The following is a 24,471-nucleotide window of genomic DNA, read 5'->3' on the forward strand; positions in this document are numbered from 1 at the left end:
AAGGGGGTTGGAAAGTTGAATATTTTATTTACACATATAAAGTGGGAATGAAAATTGGGCAAGGGCAGGAAGATGACTCCAGCTCAGTCGGTGATGATGAGCTCGTCCACCCCCCAGTCTTCATAGCTCCCATCTGGCAGGTAACGGCGAATGATGATGGGGATCTTTCGGGCCCTGTGGCAGGGGAAAAGTCACAAGTACATGAGGGCTGGTGACCCCAGCTCTGCCGCAGAAGGAACAGACTGTGTGCAAAACACAAGGAAAGAGACGTCTTAAGAGCAGCCTCTTGGGGCTGATGAGTGTACTTTGTAAGAAAGCAATTACCGGGAGGCTGAGGCAGGAGAATGGCGTAAACCCGGGAGGCGGAGCTTGCAGTGAGCTGAGATCCGGCCACTGCACTCCAGCCTGGGCGACAGAGCGAGACTCCGTCTCAAAAAAAAAAAAAAAAAAAAAAAAAAAGAAAGCAATTACAAGAAAAATAAAGTTTTTATATCAGACAAGAGGGGGAAGAGTGATAGAATATTGGTAAGGCCTCCTGCAGCACGAACAGGGAAACTCCAACAGTCAGAAAAGGTCCCGGTCTCATCAGTGCCCTCCCCCTTTCCCTGCCTCCTCTTCTCTCTTCCTCCTACCTCCTGGTAAGCTCTTCCTAACCATCTGTAGCAATAAGCATCAACTTCTTCAGCCAGGGAAGTGGGAGCAAAGGGTGCAACAGAGAACCCAACAGATGCCTCCCAGAGATTTGGAGAAGTGAACCATGATTTGAGTGACTTACTTGAGTTCCTTCATGGCAATGAGCAGAGGATCTGTCTCCCCCTCCAGCTCCACCATCACAGGGGCACACATCCTGTAGGGATACGCACAGGTGTTGGGGAGACTACAAACCCAGGGAGAAGGGCCCAACAGGCAGTGAAGGTGGAATGGCATCCTGGTCCCCACCTAGAAACATCATCTTCTAGGTAGGCAGGCATAGTAGGGAGTGGTGTGTAGGGGCACTGCCAGAGATCTTCCCTGGCAGAGGCCTATCGCAGACTCCTGAGCCCAGCGGCCACAGCAGAGTGTCCTGGTGGAAAGGGTGGCGTGTGCAAAGGCACACCATTCTAACTGCTCCAACCCCAGAGCCTTGCCTCGGTGCCCAGGGCCCCTCATTTCAATTTCTATTTTCTCTCTCTATTTTTTGGAGACAAGGTTTCACTCCCACTGCCCAGACTGGAGTGCAATGGCGAGATCTCGGCTCACTACAACCTCCACCTCCCAGGTCCAAGCAATTCTCCTGCCGCCTCCCAAGCAGCTGGGACTACAGGCACACACCACCAGCTATGCTTATTTTTTGTATAGATGGGGTTTCACCATGTTGCCTAGACTGGTCTCAAACTCCTGGGCTCAAGCAATCCGCCTGCCTCAGCCTTCCAAATTGCTGGGATGAAAGGCGTGAGACACCACGCCCAGCCTCATTTCCATTCTCTACAGCCACAACACCTCAGTAGAAGCCCTGCCCTTCCTGCCTAGCCCTCCCCACCCTTCACCTGAGGCCGGCAGGCAGTCCAGGGACTCATCTGCTTAGAACACTGCCATGACTCCCCTTGGCTATCAGGCCAGAGTGCAGTCTGGTCCCTGTTCGCCTTCCTAGGACAGTCCCGTGCTACTTTCCTGTATTTACCCCACATTCCAGCCATACCAAACTATTTCTGGTTCCCTAGACGCGCCATGTTGTTTCCCTTTTGTGTGCTCTTACAAGCTCTTCATCTCCCTAAAAGCCTGCGAGAGGTCCGGATGTCTCCATCCTGGAAATCGTGTGCTGACTCTTCAGTACCCCAAGTCACTCAGGATATACTTTTCTTGGCACCAATCTCATTGAACTGTAACTACTTGTTTGGAAAGTTTCCACATTAGACCACGAGCTCCTGGTGGCCCAGAACCACATGTGATTCACCACGGAGGTCTAGCCCCCAGCACAACACTTGGCCCACAGTGGAGACTACCACCAAGCAAAGGGATGCCAATTCTAGGCCCATCTCCTCTAGGAAGTCAGTCTTGATGATTCCAGCTCAGGTTCACACTAACACATCCAGAATGAACAGGAGAGCATGCTAAAAAATACAGGTTCACGGGTCCTTCTCCAGAATCCCTGAACAGAATCTCTAGTGAAGTGGCCTGAGAGCCTGCATTTGCAGAACTGCCCAGATGATTCTGATAATCAGCTAGTCTGAGAGCTACCAGCTTACTAATTTTATTACTAAATATTTCAATTTATATTACTCCCAAAGCCTGAACATTTCCCAAGGGCAGAGATGAAGATTTAACTTTCCCTATATCCTCTCTCAATAAGTATTCAAACTTTCCCAAAATATAAAGCTTTTTTTTTTTTTTTTTTTTTTTTTTGAGACGGAGTCTCGCTCTGTCACCCAGGCTGGAGTGCAGTGGCCAGATCTCAGCTCACTGCAAGCTCCGCCTCCCGGGTTCACGCCATTCTCCTGCCTCAGCCTCCCGAGTAGCTGGGACTACAGGCGCCGCCACCTCGCCCGGCTAGTTTTTTTTTGTATTTTTAGTAGAGACGGGGTTTCACCGTGTTAGCCAGGATGGTCTCGATCTCCTGACCTCGTGATCCGCCCATCTCGGCCTCCCAAAGTGCTGGGATTACAGGCTTGAGCCACCGCGCCCGGCCCCAAAATATAAAGCTTTAAAGAATGTGGCAGAATACTTTCCATGATCTGCATATGCCTGCTTTCTTTCAAAATATAAATAATTCAAGGGCATTCACTCATTCAGCACCTATTACGCACATGGAATGTGCAAGATGTGTCTTTAAGTAATTTTTCTTGCACCACAGCCTCTACAAATAAACACATCCACCATCCAGTTAAGAAGCAGATGTGACAAACATCATCAGCCACCAGGTGGTGCTAATGAACCAGACTGAAACTCCATCCAAAACCCACCCAAGAAACAGTTGTTCTGGCCAGGTGCAGTGGCTCACGCCTGTAATCACAGTACTTTGGGAGGCTGAGGCAGGCGAATCACCCGAGGTCAGGAGTTTGAGACCAGCCTGGCCAACATGGTGAAACCCCCATCTCTACTAAAAATACAAAAAAATAGCTGGGCACGGTGGTGCGCGCCTGTAGTCCCAGCCACTCGGGAGGCTGAGGTACGAGAATCGCTTGAACCAGGAGGTAAAGGTTGCAGTGAGCCAAGATGGCACCACTGGACTCCAGCCTAGGCAACAGAGTGAGACTCCATCTGCACCTACCAAGTGCAGAGTCCCATTATGGCTGTACAAGAGCTTAAAGCAGGCAAGAAGCCACCAGGTGTCGTAGCCCTTAAGTGGAAAGAGCACTAAAGACTGGAATGAGCTGGATCAAGCTTCGCTCCCCAAGAAAAACAAGACACTTGGCTGGGCGCAGTGGCTCATGCCTGTAATCCCAGCACTTTGGGAGGCCAAGGCAAGTGGATCACCTGAGGTCATGAGTTCGAGACCAGCCTGACCAACATGGTGAAACCCTGTCTTTACTAAAAATACAAAATATTAGCCAGGCGTCGGCCGGGCGCGGTGGCTCAAGCCTGTAATCCCAGCACTTTGGGAGGCCGAGACGGGCGGATCACGAGGTCAGGAGATCGAGACCATCCTGGCTAACACGGTGAAACCCCGTCTCTACTAAAAAATACAAAAAACTAGCCGGGCGACGAGACGGGCGCCTGTAGTCCCAGCTACTCGGGAGGCTGAGACAGGAGAATGGCGTGAACCCGGGAGGCGGAGCTTGCAGTGAGCTGAGATCCGGCCACTGCACTCCAGCCTGGGCGGCAGAGCAAGACTCCGTCTCAAAAAAAAAAAAAAAAAAAAAAAAAAAAAAAATATTAGCCAGGCGTGGTGTCGGGCGCCTGTAATCCCAGCTACTCGGGAGGCTGAGGCAGGAGAATTCCTTGAACCCAGGAGGCAGAGGTCGCAGTGAGCCAAGATCATGCCATTGCACTCCAGCCTAGGCAACAAGAGTGAAACCCCGTTTAAAAAAAAAAAAAGAAAGAAAAGGAAAACAGGACACTTGGACTTATTAGTGGCCTGGATGTCGGCCTCAAAACTTTTAAGTGCTTCACATTGCCCACCAAATGAACTCCAGTCTTCTGAACTTGTCACTCACGGAACCAGTGTCATCTTTTCCAGCCTCATGCCCCAAGCTGCTTGTGATCCCTCACCACAAATCCACCACCTGGACCTTTCCTTGGGCTGTCTCTGGCACCTGGAGTACCCACAAAACCAACTCTCTTTACCTGTCCCTACTAGAATTCTAATTCCTTCACAAGGCTTTCCCAGTCACCTCTGCAGTAACTCTCTTTGTACCTTTCATAAAGCACCACTCGTGTCTGCCTTGGGTTGTGGGTACCTGTGCACAGGTCTATCTCCCCGACCAGAAAATACCTGGAGGACTAGGGATTACGTCTTTTTTTTTTTTTTTTTTTTTAATTATTTTTGGTAACAGAGCCTCACTCTGTCACCCAGGCTGGAATAGTGGTGCAATCTTGACTCTCTGCAACCTCTACCTCCCAGGTTCAAACGATTCTCCTGCCTCAGCCTCCCCAGTAGCTGGGACTACAGGCGTGTGCCACCACACCCGGCTAATTTTTGTATTTTTAGTAGAGACGGGGTTTCACCATGTTGGCCAGGCTGGTCTCAAACTCCTGACCTCAGGTGATCCGCCCACCTTGGCCTTCCACAGTGCTCAGTCAGATTCCAGGTGTGAGCCACCGCGCCCGGCTGGGACTACATCTTTAATCATCTCAGTGTCCCATCGGGTGCTAATGCAGTATCTTTCCTCAGTGCTGAAAGACTGTTTAACTTGCAAATAAGCAATCTATTTGTTTTAAAAATAACTTATGAATTCTTCTTTCTGCTGGGCCACTTTTAGTCTCCATCAGTGTGCCCCATAGAATGCTCTGCAATGATGGAAGTGTCCTATCCCCCTGTGCTATCCTTTATGGTAACCACTGGCCACATGTGGCTACTGAACACACTTGAAATGTGGCTAGTTATAATCCCAGCACTTTGGAGGCTGAAGTAGGGGTCTCACTGGAAGCCAGGAGTCTTTTTGTGAGACCCTGTCTCTACAAAAAAATTAAGACATTAGCCAGGTGTGGTGGCATTAGCCTGTAGTCCTAGCTACCTGGGAGGCTAAAGTGGGAAGATCACTTAAGCCTAGAAGTTTTGAGACTGCAGTGAGCTATGATAGCACCACTGCACTCCAGCCTGGGCGATACAGCCAAACTGCCTCTAAAAAAATAAAAGGCGGCCGGGCGTGGTGGCTCATGCCTGTAATCCCTGCACTTTGGGAGGCTGAGGCGGGTGGATCACGAGGTCAGCAGATCGAGACCATCCTGGTTAACACGGTGAAACCTCGTCTCTACTAAAAATACAAAAACAAAATTAGCCGGGTGTGGTGGCGGGCGCCTGTAGTCCCAGCTACTGGGGAGGCTGAGGCAGAAGAATGGCATGAACCCGGGAGGCGAAGCTTGCAGTGAGCCAAGATTGCGCCACTGCACTCCAGCCTGGGCGACAGAGCGAGACTCTGTCTCAAAAATAAATAAATAAATAAATAAATAAATAAATAAATAAATAAAATAAAAGGCTGGGCATGGTGGCTCAGCCTGTAATCCCAATACTTTGGGAGGCCGAGGTGGGAGGATCACCTGAGATCAGGAGTTCAAGACCAGCCTGGCCAGTGAACATGGTGAACCACGTCCCTACTAAAAATACAAAAATTAGCCAGGCATGGTGGCGGGCACCTGTAGCCCCAGTTACTCAAGAGGCTCTGGTGGGAGAATCACTTGAACCTGGGAGGCGGAGGATGCAGGGAGCCAAGATCACACCACTGCACTCCAGCCTGGGTGACAGAGTGAGACTCCTTCTCAAAAATAAAAATAAATAAATAAATAAATAAATAAATAAATAAATAAATAAATAAATAAAAGAAGTGTGGGTGGCTAGTAAGACAGAAACTGAATTTCTAATTTTATTTAATTGTACTTAATGTAAATGGGTACATACAGTTCATGGCTACCATAATTGATGGTGCAGGCCCAGAGGATCCTGACGCTGGTGGTATATTGGGTAGGGATATCATACTGGGCATGGTTCTAATGCCACGCAGAAGAGCAAGGAGTACAACCAGGCTGAGAAGAGGTCCGCTGCTGAGGAATGAGGAAGAACAATGTTGCCCACCCATAAAACCCTTTATTGAGGTAGACATGATGGTCATCTTTATCCCTACAGGACTAGAGGAGACAACAGCCCAATGCTGCTTGAACACTAAGGAGGGGAATTTACAGACAGCATTGCTGCCCCTATAAGCACACAGAGTCCACAAATCTGGCTCCAGCTTTCTTTTGTTTTTGTTTGTTTTTTTTTTTTTTTTTTTGAGACGGAGTCTCGCTCTGTTGCCCGGTCTGGAGTGCAGTGGCCGGATCTCAGCTCACTGCAAGCTCCGCCTCCCAGGTTTACGCCATTCTCCTGCCTCAGCCTCCGGAGTAGCTGGGACTACAGGCGCCCGCCACCTTGCCCAGCTAGTTTTTTGTATTTTTAGTAGAGACGGGGTTTCACCGTGTTAGCCAGGATGGTCTCGATCTCCTGACCTCGTGATCCGCCCGTCTCAGCCTCCCAAAGTGCTGGGATTACAGGCTTGAGCCACCGCGCCCGGCTGTTTTTGTTTTTTTTTGAGATGCAGTCTCACTCTGTCGCTCCGGCTGGAGTGCAGTGGTGCGATCACAGTTCACTGCAGTCTCAACCTCCTGGCCTTAGGTGATCCTCCTACGTCAGCCTCCCGAGTAGCTGGGACTACAGGCGCACGCCACCACACTCAGCTAATTTTTTGTATTTTTTCTAGAGATGGCGTTTCACCATGTTGCCCAGGCTAGTTTTGAACTTCTGGGCTCAAGCAATCCACCTGCCTCATCCTCCCAAAGTGCTGGGATTACAGGTGTGAGCCACGGCATCCAGCCGCTTTTCTTTCTAGGCTAATTTCCACTATTCCCTTCTTGAACTACCCCCACACCTCCAGATACCCACCATTTCCCACATCAGCCTTTGGGAGTTTGGGGCAGGGGCTCCTATTCTCAGTCTCGTGCTTCCCCACAGTACCATTAGAGTACCCCGCTCTGTCCCTTCACCTGCTCCTCACAAGAAAGGAGGAGGAACTATTCTGACAGGTGAGCCTGGGGGGGAAAAAAGCAGGCATCTGTGGCCCAGTCTCTTTGAAAGTCCCTGCTTTCTCAAAGCCATCTGTTGGCAGAGGGTGCTTCCAGTCTGTTCTCCACTTTGCAAACCTCAGCAGGCATCTGAAGGCCTGCACTGCCTATGGCATCTGCACTCACTGGACACTTGGATCTCCACCTGTCTACTCTATCTCCTGAATCTTTATTCTCCCAAACATGGGAGAGGAGGGAAGTTTGCTGATTTTCAAATCCCCAAAACCCCACCACTGCTCTGTGCTTTCATCTCTCTAGTGTGCTCTCAAGCTGGAGGGCCCCCCACTCTTCTGGGCTGGCCATAGTCTACCTCACATCAAGAACCAACTCAAAGCCAGGCATGGTTGCTCATGCTTGTAATCCCAGCTCCACCTTTGGGAGGACTGATCACAGGTCAGGAGATCGAGACCTCCATTGGGTGAACCCGTTACTAAAACAAGTACCTGGCCTGGGCCGCCTGTAGCCCGCTATCTCTCAAAATGACCCAGCAGGCACAGTGCGCACATCCTGCCACTGCACTCCACCTTTGACGCTACTTGGGCGGTTCCTTCTCCAAAAAAAAGGAAAAAAAAAAAAAAAAACAAGCCAAGAAAATTGTTCCACTTGAGCCAGGACAGGCGCAGTGGCTCATGCCTGTAATCCCAGCACGTTGGGAGGCCGAGGTGGGTGGATCACGAGGTCAGGAGATCGAGACCTGGCTAACACGGTGAAACCCCATCTCTACTAAAAATACAAAAAAATTAGCCAGGCATTTAGCCAGGCGCCTGTAGTCCCAGCTACTCGGGAGGCTGAGGCAGGAGAATGGCGTGAACCTGGGAGGCAGAGCTTGCAGTGAGCTGGGATTACGCCACTGCACTCTAGCCTGGGCGACAGAGCGAAACTCCACCTCAAAAAAAAAAAAAAAAAAAGAAAGAAAAAAAGGAAAAGAAAATTGCACTGGCTGGGCGCGGTGGCTCATGCCTGTAATCCCAGCACTTTGGGAGGTCAGGAGTTCGAGAGCAGCCTGGCCAATATGGTAAAACACCGTCTCTACTAAAAACACAAAAATTAGCTGGGCATGGTGGTGGACACCTGTAGTCCCAGCCACTCGGGAGGCTGAGGCAGGAGAATCACTTGAACCCAGGAGGCGGAGGCTGTAGTGAGCCAAGATCGGGCCACTGCACTCCAGCCTGGGAGACAGAGCAAGACTCTGTCTCAAAAAAAAAAAATAAAGAAAATTGCTTGAGCCCAGGAGTTTGAGGCTGCAATGGGCTATGATCAAGCCCCTGTGCTCCAGCATGGGCAACAGAGTGAGATCTCAACTCGGAAAATAAAACAACAAAGAACCACCATGGCTGGGCGCAGTGGCTCTCACCTGCAATCCCAACACTTTTGGAGGCAGAGGCAGGTGGATCACTTGAAGCTAGGAGTTCGAGACTAGCCTAGGCAACATGGCAAGACCCTGTCTCTAAAAACACAACAATTAGTTAGGCATGGTGGCACATGCCTGTAATGCCAGCTACCTGGGAGGCTGAGGCACAAGAATCACTTGAACCTGGGAGGCAGAGGTTACAGTGAGCTGAGATTGTGCCATTGCACTCCAGTCTAGGCGACTCAGTGAGACTCTATCTCAAAAAAAAAAAAAAAGAACCACTAGTACCCATTGGCTCTGAATTCACCTTTTTTGCGGCACTAACGTGACAGGCAACCATCTAGTTCTGTTTTTTCTTTTTTCTTTTTTTTTTTAAATCATTTTTCTCCCATACTAGTACTTGACTTCTCAGATGTTCATATCCTAGTTCTCCTATTAGATCACAAGCTCCCTAAGGGCAAGGGCCTAGCACAATGCCTGGTACGCAGAGACGCACCACCTTTGGAATGTGAGAGCAGAGAGTCTGTTTTCAGGTGCCAGGCTGGGCAAGATCAGCAGTACAGGAGCTCACTGTGGTCTGACAGACAGAGAAGACAGTGAAGGGGCAATCACTCACGCAATCTGGAGCGCTCGCGTGCCCAGCACACGGGCTCGCTCGTACTTGGTCATATATGGTGTGGTGATTCGCTTCTGGTTGGCCTGCGGTCGCTCCCCAGAGGGGAGGATCTCGACATTCTCCTGGCCTTCCTGGACACCAACACAAAAAGAGGGAAAATCTCAGGTGGCATTTTTGGATTACAGGGAGGGTGATAATGACGACAATCACAATCCCCGCTACCGCCACCATTACTGCTTACTGCACGCCAGGGTACTGCATGACTGCTTCCTAACAACTCATGTAATCCTTACAATAACCTTATGAGGCAGGGATTACAGTTCTCATTTCAGAGGCTTGGAAAGTCAGCTAACCTGACCTAGCCTCAGACCTGGTAATGGAGGACCATGACTGAGATTCCAGAGCTGGCTGCCTCATCCAGAAGAGAGCAGAGGGCCTGGAGATGGGGTGGTCTCAGAACGTTGGTCCTGTAAAAGAGGTCCTGGCACAAAAAAATTACCCTAAGCAGGAAGCTAGGAATAGTCTCCCCATCTTTCAGATAGGGGAGCTAAGCCAATGGGTCAAGTGGCTAGAAAAGTCAAGGTGAAGGCAGGAATATTTAACAATTACTTACTAAGCATTTGTCCTGAACCAGATATTGTTAACAGATACCGAGAAAGCAAGCTTGGAATTTCTGCTCTCAAAGAATTAATGATCTAAAAGGAGAGACAAGAGTAAACAGAGCAGGTGCTATGAAGGGATGCAGTGTGCAACAGAGTTCCCAAGGAGGTAGGAACACCTCACACTGGGAGTTAGGAAAACTCCAGGGATGAGATTTGAGCTCACCTAGAAGGATGAGCAGCAGCTGTCAAACCAACGAGGAAGGAGGCAACATGCAAAGGCACAGAGGAGAAAGAGGTTTGGACAGCTAGTAGTGGACAATAATTAGAATGAAAGGTGTGTAGAGAATTGTAGGCAGGAGAATAAATTCTGTGGTATACAAAGAATTAAGTAAACAGGCCGGGCACAGCGGCTCACGCCTGTAATCCCAGTACTTTGGGAGGCTGAGGTGGGCAGATCACGAGGTCAGGAGATCGAGACCATCCTGACTAACACGGTGAAACTCTGTCTCTACTAAAAATACAAAAAAAAAAAATTAGCCAGGCGTGGTGGCGGGCGCCTGTACTCCCAGCTACTCAGGAGGCTGAGGCAGGAGAATGGCGTGAACCCAGCAGGGGGAGCTTGCAGTGAGCCGAGATCTCACCACTGCACTCCAGCCTGGGCGACAGAGCAAGACTCCGTCTCAAAAAAGAAAAAAGGTTGACTCTGAGCTGGGCATGATGGTGCAGAACTTGCAGTTCCAGCTACTTGAGAGGCTGAACTGGAAGGATCACTTGAGCCCAAGAGTTCAAGGCTGTAGTGCGCTACGACCGCACCTGCAAAGAGCCATTGTACTCTAGCCTAGACAACGTAGCAAGACACCACTTCTTAATTTAAAACAAGCAAACAAACAACAACAACAACAGAAAGAAACGATCACTCTGGATACTCTGTTGAGAACATTCTGCAGGGGGCAGTGGCAGAAGCGGAGAGGCCATTTAGGAAAGCCAGTAGTAACTGAGCACGTGGGCAAGTAAGAAAGGGAGCTGAAAGGAGAAGAGCACTCAGAGCAGAGTCTGGAGTGAGACTGAAGCAGGAAAACCAGCCACACAATTCCTGCAGGAATGTGGCTGAAAAGCAATGAGATCTAAGCCAGGCTAAGGCACCAGGAGCAGAAAAATGCAGACAGGGCTGAAGTACATCTAGGAGGCACAATCTACATGACAGTGATGGGAAGGGGACCAGAAGGATGGAGAAGGACACATCTGACTCAGGCCAAAAGGTATCTGAAAGTGCCACGAAGAGAGAGAGAGGGCTCCTTGTCTCTCCAGGACATAACTGCATTTTTTCCCTCATCAGTCACACAGGACAGAAAGCCCTACTTTCCTCATGAGGCTAGCAGCCTATCCACCTAGTTGCTCAAGCTAGAAACCTGAGAGTCGTCCTTGTCACCGCTCACTTTCTCAGCCCCATAACCAACCCACCGAAGTAACTCTTTCATCTGTCTTCTCATCACCTGCACTACCAGCACCTATATCCAAGCCACAGGCCTCTCACCTTTCAGTCTTGCCCTTTCCCAGTTCACTCCTTACTCAAGGCAGGATTGCACTTTCTAAAATGTAAACTGGACTGTGCCCTGGCTCAAAATTTGTCAGTAGCTTCCCATTGCCTTTAGGCTACAAAATACTGCCTCATCTGAGCCCTGCTTACCACTTCCTTTTGCTCCCTAAATAGTCCCACCCTGCAGAAAGCACCTGGCACATAATAAACATTCAACACATGTTTGCCGAATGAAGGAAGGCACTGTTTAACTTGTCAGTGAACTAACTGCTCCAGAAGCCACAGGCTGTGGACCACATGGACAAAAGCTTTCAGGTCCACCCTGCAGGGCTGTTCTGCTATGCAAGACTGGAACACAGCTCACTCTATTTGGCAGCCTGGGCTGCAGAGGTGGGAGCCTGAAGCTGAATACTGACCTCTTCAGCATTCTCCAAGTCATCTAGCCCTTCATCCTCCTCCACATCATCAAAGTCGTCACCATCAAAACTGTACAGGAAGAAGAGATCAGTTACTTAGAGCATCACTTACAAGAATCAAAGAGGGGCCAGGTACGGTGACTCACACTTGTAATCCTGGTACTCTGGGAGACCGAAGTGTGTGGATCACTTGAGGCCAGGAATTCAAGACTAGCCTGGCCAACGTGGCAAAACCCCGTCTCTACTAAAAATACAAAAATTAGCCAGGCATGGTGGCACATGTCTGTAATACCAGCTACTCGGGAGGTTGAGTCACAAGAATTGCTTGAATCCAGGAGGTGTAGATTGCAGTGAGCCAAGATCACACTGCTGCACTCCAGCATGGGTGACAGAACAAGAACCTGTCTCAAAGTAAATAAAATAAGAAAAATAAAAAATAAAAATCAGAGGCCGGGCATGGTGGCTCTGGGATTAAGCCTGTAATCCCAGCACTTTGGGAGACCAAGGCGGGTAGAGTTCAAGGCCAGCCTGACCAACATAGTGAAACCCCATTTCTACTAAAAATACAAAATTAGCTGGGAGTGGTGGCGCATGACTGTAATCTCAGCTACTTGGGAGGCTGAGGCAGGAGAATCACTTGAACCCAGGAGGCAGATGTCATGGTGAGCTGAGATCACACCATTGCACTCCAGCTTGGGCAACAAGAGCGAAACTCCATCTCAAAAAAACCCCAAAAAAACAAAACAAAACAAAAAAATCAAAGAGGGCAGAGATCTGTGTCTCTCCCAGTATGTAGGAAGCACTCAAATATCTACTTGATAAGTAAATCAGCCAGGCGTAGTGACTCACGTCTGTAATCCCAGCACTTTGGGAGGCCGAGGAGGGTGCATCACCTGAGGTCAGGAGTTCGAGACCAGCCTGGCCCACATGGAGAAATCCCATCTCTACTAAAAATACAAAAAAATTAGCCGGGCGTGGTGGCAGGCGCCTGTAATCCCAGCTACTCAGGAGGCCGAGGCAAGAGAACTGCTTGAACCCGAAAGGCGGAGGTTGCAGTGAGCCGAGGTCACCCCACTGCACTGCAGCCTGGGTGACACAGTGAGACTCCCTCTCAAAAAAAAAGAATACTAAATAAATCCGACTTTTGTTCCATTTTACTTCTTTAATTTTTCCCCATCTGCCCCCAAATTTCACTAGGACTCATTTGTCATCACTGTTTCCCTCTCTACTGGATCATTCCCATCAGCATTTTTTTTTTTTTTGAGACAAGGTCTAGCTCTGTCACCCAGGCTGGAATGCAATGGCTCGATCTTTGCTCACTGCAACCTCCGCCTCCCGGGTTCAAACAATTCTCCTGTCTCAGTCTCCTGAGTAGCTGGATTACAGGGACACGCCACCACGCCCAGCTAATTTTTGTATTTTTAGTAAAGCTGGGATTTCCCCATGTTGACTAGGCTGGTCTCGAACTCCTGACCTCAGGTCATCCACCCTCCTTGGCCTCCCAAAGTGCTGGGATTACAGGTGTGAGGCACAGCACCCGGGCCCATCAGCATTTCAACATGTGCTTTTCCTCATGTAAAACAAAAACAAAAACAAACAAACAAAAAACCTTACTTCTCTTCTCCCTCCCCCTATAGCCCTAATTCCATGGTGCCCTTTGAAGCAAAAATGTGTGAAGGAGCTGTCCACCCTCACTGTCCCCAATTCCTCTATTCCCATTTTGTCATAATCTCACTCCAAAAAGCCTTTCACCCCAATAGCTCCATCAAAACCACTTTCCAAGCTCATTAATGATCTCCACGTTGCTAAATCCAATGGCCAACTCTCATTCTCATTTAGCCTGATCTATCAGCTGGCACATTAGGCCGCTTGCTCTCCTCACTTGACTCCAAGGACACCTCACTCTCTTGGTGCTCCCCCACCTCCCCGGCTTCTCTTTTCCTCCAAGCACTCAATGTTCAAATGCCCTAATGCTCAGCCACGGGTCATCTCCTCTTCTCTACTGACACTCACTGGGGAATGCGGTAGCGATCCCATGCATTTCTTATTTTTATCTTCAGACTAGCTCTCTTTGTGCCCACACATCCAACAGGTAATTTTTTGGCTCTTTTTTTTTTTTTTTTTTTTTTTTTTTTGAGACGGAGTCTTGCTCTGTCGCCCGAGCTGGAGTGCAGTGGCCAGATCTCAGCTCACTGCAAGCTCCGCCTCCCGGGTTCACGCCATTCTCCTGCCTCAGCCTCCTGAGTAGCTGGGACTACAGGCGCCCGCCACCTTGCCCGGCTAGTTTTTTTTTTTTTTTTTTTTTAGTAGAGACGTGTTAGCCAGGATGGTCTCGATCTCCTGACCTCGTGATCCGCCCGTCTCGGCCTCCCAAAGTGCTGGGATTACAGGCTTGAGCCACCGCGCCCGGCCGGCTCTATCTTTAAAATAGTAATATATCCAGAATTCAAAACCAGTTCTCACCACCTCTACTCCTACTGACTTCTTTCACCGAGATTATTACAAACAGGCCGGGCACGGTGGCTCATGCCTGTAATCCCAGCACTTTGGGAAGCCAAGGTGGGTGGATCACTTGAGGTCAGGAGTTTTGAGACCAGTTTGGCCAACATGGTGAAACCCGTCTCTACTAAAAATATAAACAATTAGCCGGGTATGGTGGTGCACGCCTATAATCCCACCTACTCGGGAGGCTGAGGCAGGAGAATCCCTTGAACCCGGGAGGCAGAGGCTGCAGTACGCCGATATCGCGCCACTGCACTCCAGCCTGGGCGACAGAACGAAACTCCGTCTCAAAAAAAAAAAAAAAAAAATTACTGCAATGAACCGTCTCAGACTTTCATTTAATGCCACCCGGTGGAGCTGCCCCAGATCCTCCTGGAGTACTCCTACACTACGTACTTCTAGAACTGTGAAGTACACTACGTACTTCACAGAAGCAGATGGAGAACTGGGGAAGCTCACGCGACCACCATTACCTGCTTGCTTGCTTGCTTACTTATGGGCCTGTGCCGCCTATTCTACAAAGTGAGCACGTGGAGAGGCAAAGACGATTCTTCATTCACCTCAATATTCCCACTGCATGACACAGAGCCCGGCTCGCTGGAAAATTTGCTGAAGGACACCTTTTCCATGGATCCCCTCTGGACCCTCGAGCCTGGGCCCTCCTGTGCCCAGCCTCCAGCCCGGGCTATGCTCCTGGGTCCCCGCCCTTCCCTTCCTAGGCTCCGCTGGCCCCCTCAGGACCCCAGGCCCCTCAGACATTGCCCCTAGACGCCAGGTTCCTCAGCTGCCTTCGACCCAAGCTCTGCCTCACCCGCCCCTTCCGAGTGTGCAGCAAAGGCCACTCCGCTCCCGCACTCACTTGTCCTCGTTGTCTGACATGACACCGTCGCCTCAGGGACCCCGCTGCGCCCCGGTCCCGCACGGAGACCCGCAAACAGCGTCTCTACGACTCGCGGCGCCTCGCCTTCTCTTGCGCCTGCGCGGTAACCCAGAGGAAATCACTTCCGGGAGGCAGGCCAGAGCGGGGAAGTGTGCATGAGCTGACTCGTGAGTGCGCGTTTCTATGGTAGCCAGAGTCGCTAGCTGTCAGCTCCAGCAGCCCAGATCGCGTAGTATTTCTGCGTGGCACCGGTGCTGGTGCGGCTGTAAAGCAGTGGTCAGTGGTCACCGCCTCCAGGAGCCCACTTCTATGTGCAGAGGGGAGCACCCAGAGGGGGTCTTAGAGTGAAATTTCAATTTTGGCATATCACCCAGTGGGTACTGTTGTGACCATGGCTATATTAACACTCCCTTCTTCCCGAGGGGACTTCCCTGCCACAGGCGCTGGGTCAGAATGAGGACTGTGTGTGTGTACCTCTCTGTGTCTGGATGGGAGGTTTAGGCACTGTCGCAATATTAACTGGCGGCATCATTCTCTGGCTCGATCCCCGCTTCCAGACTTCTGGGGATGTTGGGCATGGGGGAACAGAGATTAGGGATAGGAGACAGGGGGTGTGTCATTGCGTCTTTCCCTCCTCAGGGTCCTCCCATGGCTTCACAGAAGCAGATGGAAGTAGTGACCAAAGGAACTGGGTTCCGGCGCCGCCCCAAGACGACCACTTATACCCCGGGGACCTGCGAGCTGCTCAGAGGTCAGTGCGTTAAAGCAGCGATCCCCAGCCTTTTTGGGACCAGGGACCGGTTTCGTGGAAGGAAATTTTTCCACTGACGGAGGTGTGGGGAATGGTTTCGGGATGAAACTGTTCACCTCAGATCATCAGGTATTAGTTAGATTCTCATAAGAAAAGCGTGCAACCTAGATCCCTCCTCGCGTGCGCAGTTCACAATAGGGTTCGCGCTCCTATGAGAATCTAAGGCCGCCACTGACCTGAAAGGAGGCGGTGAGGCTCGCTAGCCCGCCGCTCACCTCTTGCTGTGCGGCCCGGTTCCTAACAGGCCAGGGACTGGCACCAGTCCACCGACGGGGAGTTGGGGACCCCTGAGTTAAAGGATGAGGGAAGAATGGTGGTAGTTACCCTCTGTAACTGAGTTCCCCCGTACCTGACCTGTGGCTTAGCAATTACTATTTTCCTTTACAGATAAGGAGCCTGGGGTTCAGAAAGCTTCAAAGTTCTACTGCATATGCCTTGGTGGGGGGGGGAGGCGGGGGAGGTTCAAGATGCTACAGCTTGCCAAAAGTCAAAGAACTAAAACTTTTAGAGAAGTTAACTCCTATGCATCCTTTAGATCACACTTTCAACTTTCCCAAGGAAGATCTCTCCTCCTTACCACCACAGTAGGATCAGCTGTTATGCGCTTTCATACATTTTCCTTCACTGGGCTTAGCACAAGCTGTAGTCAGTTATTTATCTGCGTGCGGCCCAGGAGGCCTCACAGAATGCTTTATCGTGCAGTGATGATGAAGGAATCCAAACTGACGAACATCCAGCAGCGCCACATCATGGACATCATGAAAAGTAAGGGGCAATCCACAAAGGCTTCCTGACCAGAGGGGATCTGGGGCCACATTCTTTTTTTTTTTTTTTTTTTTTTTTTTTTTTTTTTGGAGACGGAGTCTGGCTCTGTCACCCAGGCTGGAGTGCAGTGGCCAGATCTCAGCTCACTGCAAGCTCTGCCTCCCGGGTTTACGCCATTCTCCTGCCTCAGCCTCCCGAGTAGCTGGGACTACAGGCGCCGGCCATCTCGCCCGGCTAGTTTTTTGTATTTTTTAGTGGAGACGGGGTTTCACTGTGTTAGCCAGGATGGTCTCGATCTCCTGACCTCGTGATCCGCCCGCCTCGGCCTCCCAAAGTGCCGGGATTACAGGTTTGAGCCACCGCGCCCGGCCTGGGGCCACATTCTTAATGCTTCTCCACGTTAAGGGAGAGAGGACATCATATGAAAAAAAACACAGCTGGGCAGGTGGCTCATGCCTGTAATTCCAACACTTTGGGAAGCTGAGATGGGAGGATGGCTTGAGCCCAGGAGTTCAAGACCAGCCTGGGCAACACCGCAAGACCTCATCTCCACAAATTTTTTTTTTTTTTTTTTTTTTTTTTGTGAGGTGGAATCTCACTCTGTCGCCCAGGCTGGAGTGCAGTGACATGATCTCGGCTCACTACAACCTCCACCTCCTGGGTTCAAGCAATTCTCCTGCCTCAGCCTCCTGAGTAGCTGGGATTACGGGTGTGCGCCACCACGCCTGGCTTAATTTTTGTATTTTTAGTAGAGACTGGGTTTCACCATGTTGGCCAGGCTGGTCTCAAACTCCTGACCTCATGATCTGCCCGCCTCAGCCTCCCAAAGTGCTGGGATTCCAGGTGTCAGCCACCACACCCAGCCCCCAAAATTTTTTAAAATTAGCCAGGTGTGGTGGTGCACACCTGTAGTCCCAGCTACTCAGGAGGTTGAGGTGGGAGGATCACTTGACCCTGGGAGGTCAAGGCTGCAATGAGCTGTGATTGCACCACTGCACTCCAGCCGGGCGACTGAGGGGAACCTGCTCTCAAAATTAAAATAAAATAAAATAAAATAAAAACAGGTCAGGCTGGGTGTGGGAGCTCACACCTGTAATCCCAACACTTTGGGAGGCCGAGACAGGCAGATCACCTGAGGTCAGGAGTTCAAGATCAGCCTGGCCAACATGGTAAAACACTGTCTCTACAAAAATACAAAAATTAGCTGGGCATGATGGCGGGTGCCTGTAATACCAGCTACCCAAGACGCTGAGGCAGGAGAATCCCTTGAACCCGGGAGGCAGAGGTTGCAGTGAGCTGAGACCACACCACTGCACTCCAGCCTGGGTGACAGAGCAAGACTCCATCTCAAAAATAAAAAATAAAAAAAATAAAAACAGGTTAGGTGTGGTGGCTCATACCTATAATCCTATCACTTTGGGAGGCCAAGACAGGAGGATTGCTCAAGCCCAGGAGTTCAAGACCAGCCTGGGCAAAACACATACATACTGGGCTGTACCTGTACTCCCAGAGAGTCAGGAAGCTGAGGCAGGAGGATCACATGAGCCCTGGAGTTCAAGGCCAGCCAGGGCAACACAGCAAAACCTCTCTCTATAACATTTTTGGGTGTGTGACCAAAAAAATTAGTATTCCTGACCCCTCGCTCCTGGGGAATTGACCTTATAGAGGCTGGACGAGCAGAAAAGGTAGACAGGCACAGATCAAAACAATTGTGGTGGCTCACGCCTGTAACCCCAGCACTTTGGGAGGCTGAGGCGGGCAGATCACCCAAAGTAAGGAGTTCGAGACCACCCTGGCCAACATGGTGAAACTCCATCCCTACTAAAAATACAAAAATTAGCCACGTGTGGTGACCCGGGCCTGTAGTCCCAGCTACTTGGGAAGCTGAAGCAGGAGAATAGATTGAACCTGGGAGGCGGAGGTTGCAATGAGCCAAGATCGTGCCATCGCACTCCAGCCTGGGTGACAAGAACAAAACTCTGTCTCAAAAAAACAAAAAAAATTAGCCAGGCGTGGTGGCACACACCATAATCCCAGCTACTCAGGAGACTGAGGCACAAAAATCGCTTGTACCCAGGAGGTGTAGGTTGCAGAGAACCAAGATCACGCCACTACACTCCAGCCTGGGCAACAGAGGGAGACTCTGTCTCAAAAAAAAAAAAAAAAACAATGGATGGGACCTGCTCTAAGCTAGGCTTTATGGTAGTTGAGAGGTGGGGTCAACTGACCAGACAGGTGACACATTTGGATGGCCTGGGGGAGAAGCCCCAGGGATGGCCAAGCAGGGGGATGGACCGCAGGAAGGATAGGTACCTGCTATCATCCGAACTGTCCCTCCTTGTCCATGGAGCACACAGAAAGCTTTAGAAACCCATCCATAGAAATTAAAGCACCAGTACAAAGATTTGATGTACAAGAATGTTTATTGCAGCATTGTTTGAAGTAGTAAAAAACAAACCTAGAAATAACCTGAATTTCTGAAACTAGGAGGTGTGCTGAATAATGTATCCATTCTAAGGGTACTAGTATATAGCTGTAAAAATAAGTTACATATAAATGGAGTGATCTGAACAGATGTCCATGAAAAAAATGTGAAGTGAAAAGTCTGTTATTTTAATATATTACAGTATGATCCAGTGTTTGAAAGAATCTTATATGCACATATAAAATATATGCACATATATCTCTGAACATGTTTGTATAACCATCAAAAAGGAAAGAGACCACCAAACTGTTACCATCATCACTCATTCATTATAGAGCAGTGGGATTGGAAGGAAGAAGAGAAGATTCCTTGTACTGTTTGACTTGTTTTGTTTTGTTTTTTGAGACAGAGTCTCCCTCTGTTGCCCAGGCTGGAGTGCAGTGGCTCAATCTCGGCTCACTGCAACTTCCGCCTCCTGGGTTCAAGCGATTCTCCTGCCTCAGCCTTCCCAGTATCTAGGATTACAGGCATGCATCACCACGCCCAGCTAATTTTTATTTTTTGGGTTTTTTTTTTTTTTTTTGAGACAGTCTCGCTCAGTCACCCAGGCTGGAGTGCAATGACGCATCTTGGCTCACCGCAACCTCTGCCTCCTGGGTTCAAGTGATCCTCCCGTCTCAGCTTCCTGAGTAGCTGGGATTACAGGCACCCGCCATAATGCCCGGCTAATTTTTTTTTTCTTTTTTTTCTTTTTTAGACATGGGGTTTCACCATGTTGGCCAGGCTGGTCTCGAACTCCTGACCTCCGGTGATCCGCCCACCTCAGCCTCCCAAAGCGCTGGGATTAGAGGCATGAGCCACTGCACCTGGCCCGTTTGACTTCTTTTAACAGGTAGGTATTACTTTCATTTTTTCTTTATTTTATATATTTTTTTGAGACGGAGTCTCGCTCTGTCGCCCAGGCTGGAGTGCAGTGGCGCCATCTTGGCTCACTGCAAGTTCTGCCTCCCGGGTTCACGCCATTCTCCTGCCTCAGCCTCCCGAATAGCTGGGACTACAGGCACCCGCCACCACGCCTGGCTAATTTTTTGTATTTTTAGTAGAGACGGGGTTTCACCGTGTTAACCAGGGTGGTCTCAAACTCCTGACCTCAGGTGATCACCCATCTCGGCCTCCCAAAGTGCTGGGATTACAGGCATAAGTCACCGTGCCCAGCCAACTTTTATTTTTAAAAAGTGGCCGGGTGCAATAGCTCATGCCTATATTCCTAGCACTTTGGGAAGCCAAGGTGGGTGGATCACTTGAGGTCAGGAGTTCAAGACCAGCCTGGCCAACATGGCCCGTCTCTACTAAAAATACAAAAATTAGCTGAGCATGGTGGCACATGCCTGTAATTCCAGTTACTTGGGAGACTGAGGCAGGATAATCGCTTGAACCTAGGAGGCGAAGGTTGCAGTAAGCTGAGATCGCACCACTGCACTCCAGCCTGAGTGAGAGCAAGACTCAGACTCAAAAAAATAAATAAATAAATAAAGCCATGTGGGTCCTCCCACCCCCACTCTTCATTCCCCAGGAGGAGATGCTTTGCCCCTACAGTGCAGCCCATCATCCAGCCAGAGGGTCTTACCTTCCAAGCAAATAGCCTCACCTATCTACCTGCCTCCCATCCTCGCAGCCCGTCCCCACCTCCGGCCTGCCAACATGTGCCAAGCCAATGGGGCCTACAGCCGGGAACAGTTCAAGCCTCAAGCTACCAGTAAGTGAGGGTCTCAGCTAGGGCCTTTCCCCATCTCCCAGGGGGAGGACAGGGGAGAGGGACACAAGCAGCCCACAGGGCAGGTGGGAATGTAGTTAATCAAATCCCCATGCACTTTGTACCAATGCTCTTGAGCCTCAGCACATGTTAGCTTAGGGGTATTCAGGGCGCAGAGGAAACCAGTCAGATGGTCCTCTTTTTTTATTTTTCCAGAACTCACGATTAGCTGGAATCTACCAATTCCTGATTTTAGGGGCTATCAGGGCTCAAGGCCACAGCCCAACCTCTCCCTGCAGCCCCTACACATAGGTTGCCACTATAGGCATCACTAAGGCCCCAGGTTCCTGAGCTTTCTTAGCCTTGCTCTGCACCAAAGCAGTGTGTGGGTTTTGACAAAACTTCTTTTTATTTTGGAGATAGAGTCTCGCTCTGTGCCCAGGTTGGAGTGCAGTGGTGCTATCTTGGCTCACTGCAACCTCCACCTCCTGGGTTCAAGCAATTCTCATGTCTCAGCCTCCTGAGTAGCTGGGATTACAGGTGTCCACCACCATGTCCAGTTAATTTTTATGTTTTTAGTAGAGATGGGGTTTCACCATGTTGGCCAGGCTGGTCTTAAACTCCTGGCCTCAGGTGATCCACCCACCTTGGCCTCCCAAGTGCTTGGATTACAGGTATGAGCCACCGTGCCCGGACTCTTTTTTTTTTTTTTTTTTTTTTAAGAGATGGGATATTGGCCCGACGTGATGGCTCATGCCTGTAATTCCAGCACTTTGGGAGGCCGAGGCTGGCAGATTGCTTGAGCTCACATGTTTGCGACCTGCCTGGGCAACACGGCAAAACTCCATCTCTACTAAAAAAAAAAAAAAATACAAAAATTAGCTGGGCACGATGACATCCACCTGTAGTCCCAGCTACTCAGGAGGCTGAGGTGGGAAGATGGCTTGAGCCCGGGAGGTTGCAGTGAGTCGAAATTATGTCACTGTACTCCAATCTGGGCAGCAGAGTCAGACCTTGTCTCAAAAAAAAAAAAAGAAAAAGAAAAAGAAAAAAGAAAAGAAAAAGAAAAAAAAAAGACATAAGGGTTTCACTACATCCATTAGGCTGGTCTTGAACTCCCGGTCTTAAGTGATCCTCCCACCTCAGCCTCCCAAAGTGTTGGAATTACAGAACATACCCAGAGTCTTTTCTTGGTTCTTTCAACCTCTTCCTGCCTCTCTTGACAGTACAGTATTGCTCAGGAGAACCCAGGGTAGGAGCCGGGTGTACAGAAGCCCTGTCTGCATGACCAGGCAGCCTGCAGCAAGCACGTGCACTTGGGAACGCAGACCATGAATGAGGGTACCCTTCACGGCCTAACTAGGCCATTTCTTTTTGGCCCTACAGGGGATCTGGAGAAGGAGAAACAAAGACTCCAAAATATCTTTGCCATGGGGAAGGACCCAGAGGAACGGAAAAGAAAGGCCCCTCCTGCACGACAGGAGGTTCCAGCCCCTGAGCGAGACCGATTTGAAGAGTGTAAGGCTCCGATGGACCAGTCATGCTGGGGGTGGGGGTAATGTGAGGAGGGGGCCCAGAATTGGATGCAGCGGTCAGGAGATCCCTGGGGGTCAACAAGTGAGAAACGCTATTTATTTATTTAATATATTTATTTTGAGACAGTCTCGCTCTTGTTGTCCAGGCTAGAGCACAGTGGCATGATCTGGGCTCACTGCAGCCTCCACCTCCCAGGTTCAAGCGATCCTCCTGCCTCAGCCACCTGAGTAGCTGGGATTACAGGTGTGTGCCACCACACCTGGCTAATTTTTGCATTTTTAGTAGACAAGGGGTTTCACCATGTTGGTCAGGCTGATCTGGAACTCCTGACCTCGTGATCCACCCGCCTCGGCCTCCTAAAGTGCTAGGATTACAGGCGCGGGCCACCGTGCCTGGCCTAGAAATACTATTTGACAATAGAACCACTTCCTCTCCTCAAGAGAGGCAACCTGCTGCTGGCATCTGTCACGGGAGCCTGACAGCCCTCTCCTCTGTCCAGTGGTGAAGGAAATCCAGGAGAGGAAAGAATTCCTGACTGACATGGAGGCCCTGGGACAGGGCAAACAGTACCGAGGAATCATCCTTGCTGAAATATCCCAGGTAGGAGAAACAACCGGGGAAGCGGGGAGGGGAAGGGCCCAGAGCAAGTGTTAATGGAAATACAGGGCCAGCTGTGGCAGGGTTCAGGCGTGAAGCTCTAGCTCACTGCTGGGACAGCTCCTCAGGTTCCTAGCCCTGATATACCCACTTTCCCTGATGCCCTTTGCAGAAACTCCGGGAAATGGAAGACATTGACCGCAGGAGGAGTGAGGAACTTAGGAAGGCTCTTGCCACCACTTAATCTGTCTCCAGAGATAGGCAGCGTAGCCCAAGCTCGACTACTGGAGTCCACTCCTCTGCCAGGCAGGGCCATCCTCAGGCCAGCCCACCCTACCAGCCTTCAGCCACATTAGATGGTGGCACAGCACTGCCCTGCAGTACTCCAAGGCATACTCAGCAGCCTAGCCCCTGCCCAGGAATGCCATTGGAGCCTGAGACCCACAGCCCCATCCACAGAGGAGCAAGGCCTGAGCATCCCTACTAGGACGTATGTCTAAAGGTATCCACTGGGCCTGCTTCCCACCACCTCCAGCCTCTGGCCTGTTCATTTGGTTTTCTGAATTCAGGAATGAAAATGATTCCTTTCTTTCTGTTTTAGGATTTACTTATTTGATTTCTTACCGCCTTAGGCAAGTATTCAATCACAATGATTAACTGGCCAATAAAACATATTGAACTTGGGTCATTACAAGCACCATTTTGTTTTCAGAGGGATAAGCTTATTTGTTCAGGGAGTTAGAATTTGTCAAGCACAGATAGTTTCTAGCTACCTGTTTGCATATTTCAAGTGGCAATGGGAGCCAACCTCTTGGGCACCCCATGGCTGGCTGCTGTGGCAGGTGTTGAATTCCACTGTTAATGATCTCAATAAACCTCTGCAATGGTTCATTATTCCTCTGTGAAAACTAGGTCTTAACGAGATACCACAGCCAAGGGCATTTAACTGGCAAGCAGTGTACTCGGGATTCAAAGCTGGTTTTAGCTTTATGTCTTTCCACTATACCCATGGCCACAGAAAGAAACATGAAAGGGTGGGAGGGACCTAGAGCCCTGGCCTGGGAGTTCCAATCCCAGCATGTGCCATGTGACCTTTCTTGGGCAAAACCCAGCAGCTCCATGCTTGTGCATCTGTGAGGCCCTGCTGGGAAGGAGCCACCTGACACCATGTCCCGTACACAGCACATCTGTCCCCTCCCCTCTAGTTCCTGATACCCATGATCCCTACCTTCTCCAGTATTCTGTCAGTTGCCTGTCCTAGTAAATCACCACTATATTTTGGAAATATCAACCCTGTCTCGGGCACCTGGAGGGAGTCTCATAATCCTATCAGGCCACATGACCCAAGTTTTGGTTTGCAGAATAAACACGGCCCTGAAGTGGTGAGGCCCCGATCAAGGGCCGGCTCAGGGACATTCCATGGAAAGCCTCTGTGTCCACACACCCTCAA

At 50.0% G+C, this 24,471-nt stretch overlaps 2 protein-coding genes across 7 annotated transcripts in view; one reads left to right on the forward strand and one right to left on the reverse strand.

Annotated features, from left to right (window-relative positions):
• POLR2F (RNA polymerase II subunit F) lies at positions 1-15,257 on the reverse strand. The gene is made up of 5 exons (XM_010389222.2): positions 15,114-15,257; positions 11,753-11,822; positions 9,198-9,328; positions 776-847; positions 1-174 (listed from the first exon to the last, which is right to left on the reverse strand). The coding sequence occupies exons 1-5, from the start codon at positions 15,131-15,133 to the stop codon at positions 84-86; spliced, it is 384 nt and encodes a 127-aa protein (XP_010387524.1). The 5' UTR covers positions 15,134-15,257; the 3' UTR covers positions 1-83.
• Positions 15,251-24,471, forward strand: part of C13H22orf23 (chromosome 13 C22orf23 homolog) — an 18,732-nt gene continuing 9,511 nt past the window's right edge. The window contains exons 1-7 of one of the 6 annotated variants that reach the window (XM_030914457.1): positions 15,270-15,301; positions 15,774-15,885; positions 16,648-16,710; positions 20,709-20,891; positions 22,275-22,406; positions 22,924-23,024; positions 23,194-23,915. In XM_030914457.1, coding sequence (XP_030770317.1) covers positions 15,783-15,885; positions 16,648-16,710; positions 20,709-20,891; positions 22,275-22,406; positions 22,924-23,024; positions 23,194-23,265 — 654 coding nt within the window. In that variant the 5' untranslated portion in view covers positions 15,270-15,301; positions 15,774-15,782 and the 3' untranslated portion in view covers positions 23,266-23,915. Of the gene's footprint in view, positions 15,411-15,773; positions 15,886-16,647; positions 16,711-20,708; positions 20,892-22,274; positions 22,407-22,923; positions 23,025-23,193; positions 23,916-24,471 lie in introns of those variants that run through there. The other 5 variants (XM_030914454.1, XM_030914458.1, XM_030914459.1 and 2 more) reach the window with 5 other exon arrangements.

Source organism: Rhinopithecus roxellana, chromosome 13 (assembly GCF_007565055.1).
Source record: "Rhinopithecus roxellana isolate Shanxi Qingling chromosome 13, ASM756505v1, whole genome shotgun sequence".
In the NCBI taxonomy this organism is placed as follows: domain Eukaryota; kingdom Metazoa; phylum Chordata; class Mammalia; order Primates; family Cercopithecidae; genus Rhinopithecus; species Rhinopithecus roxellana.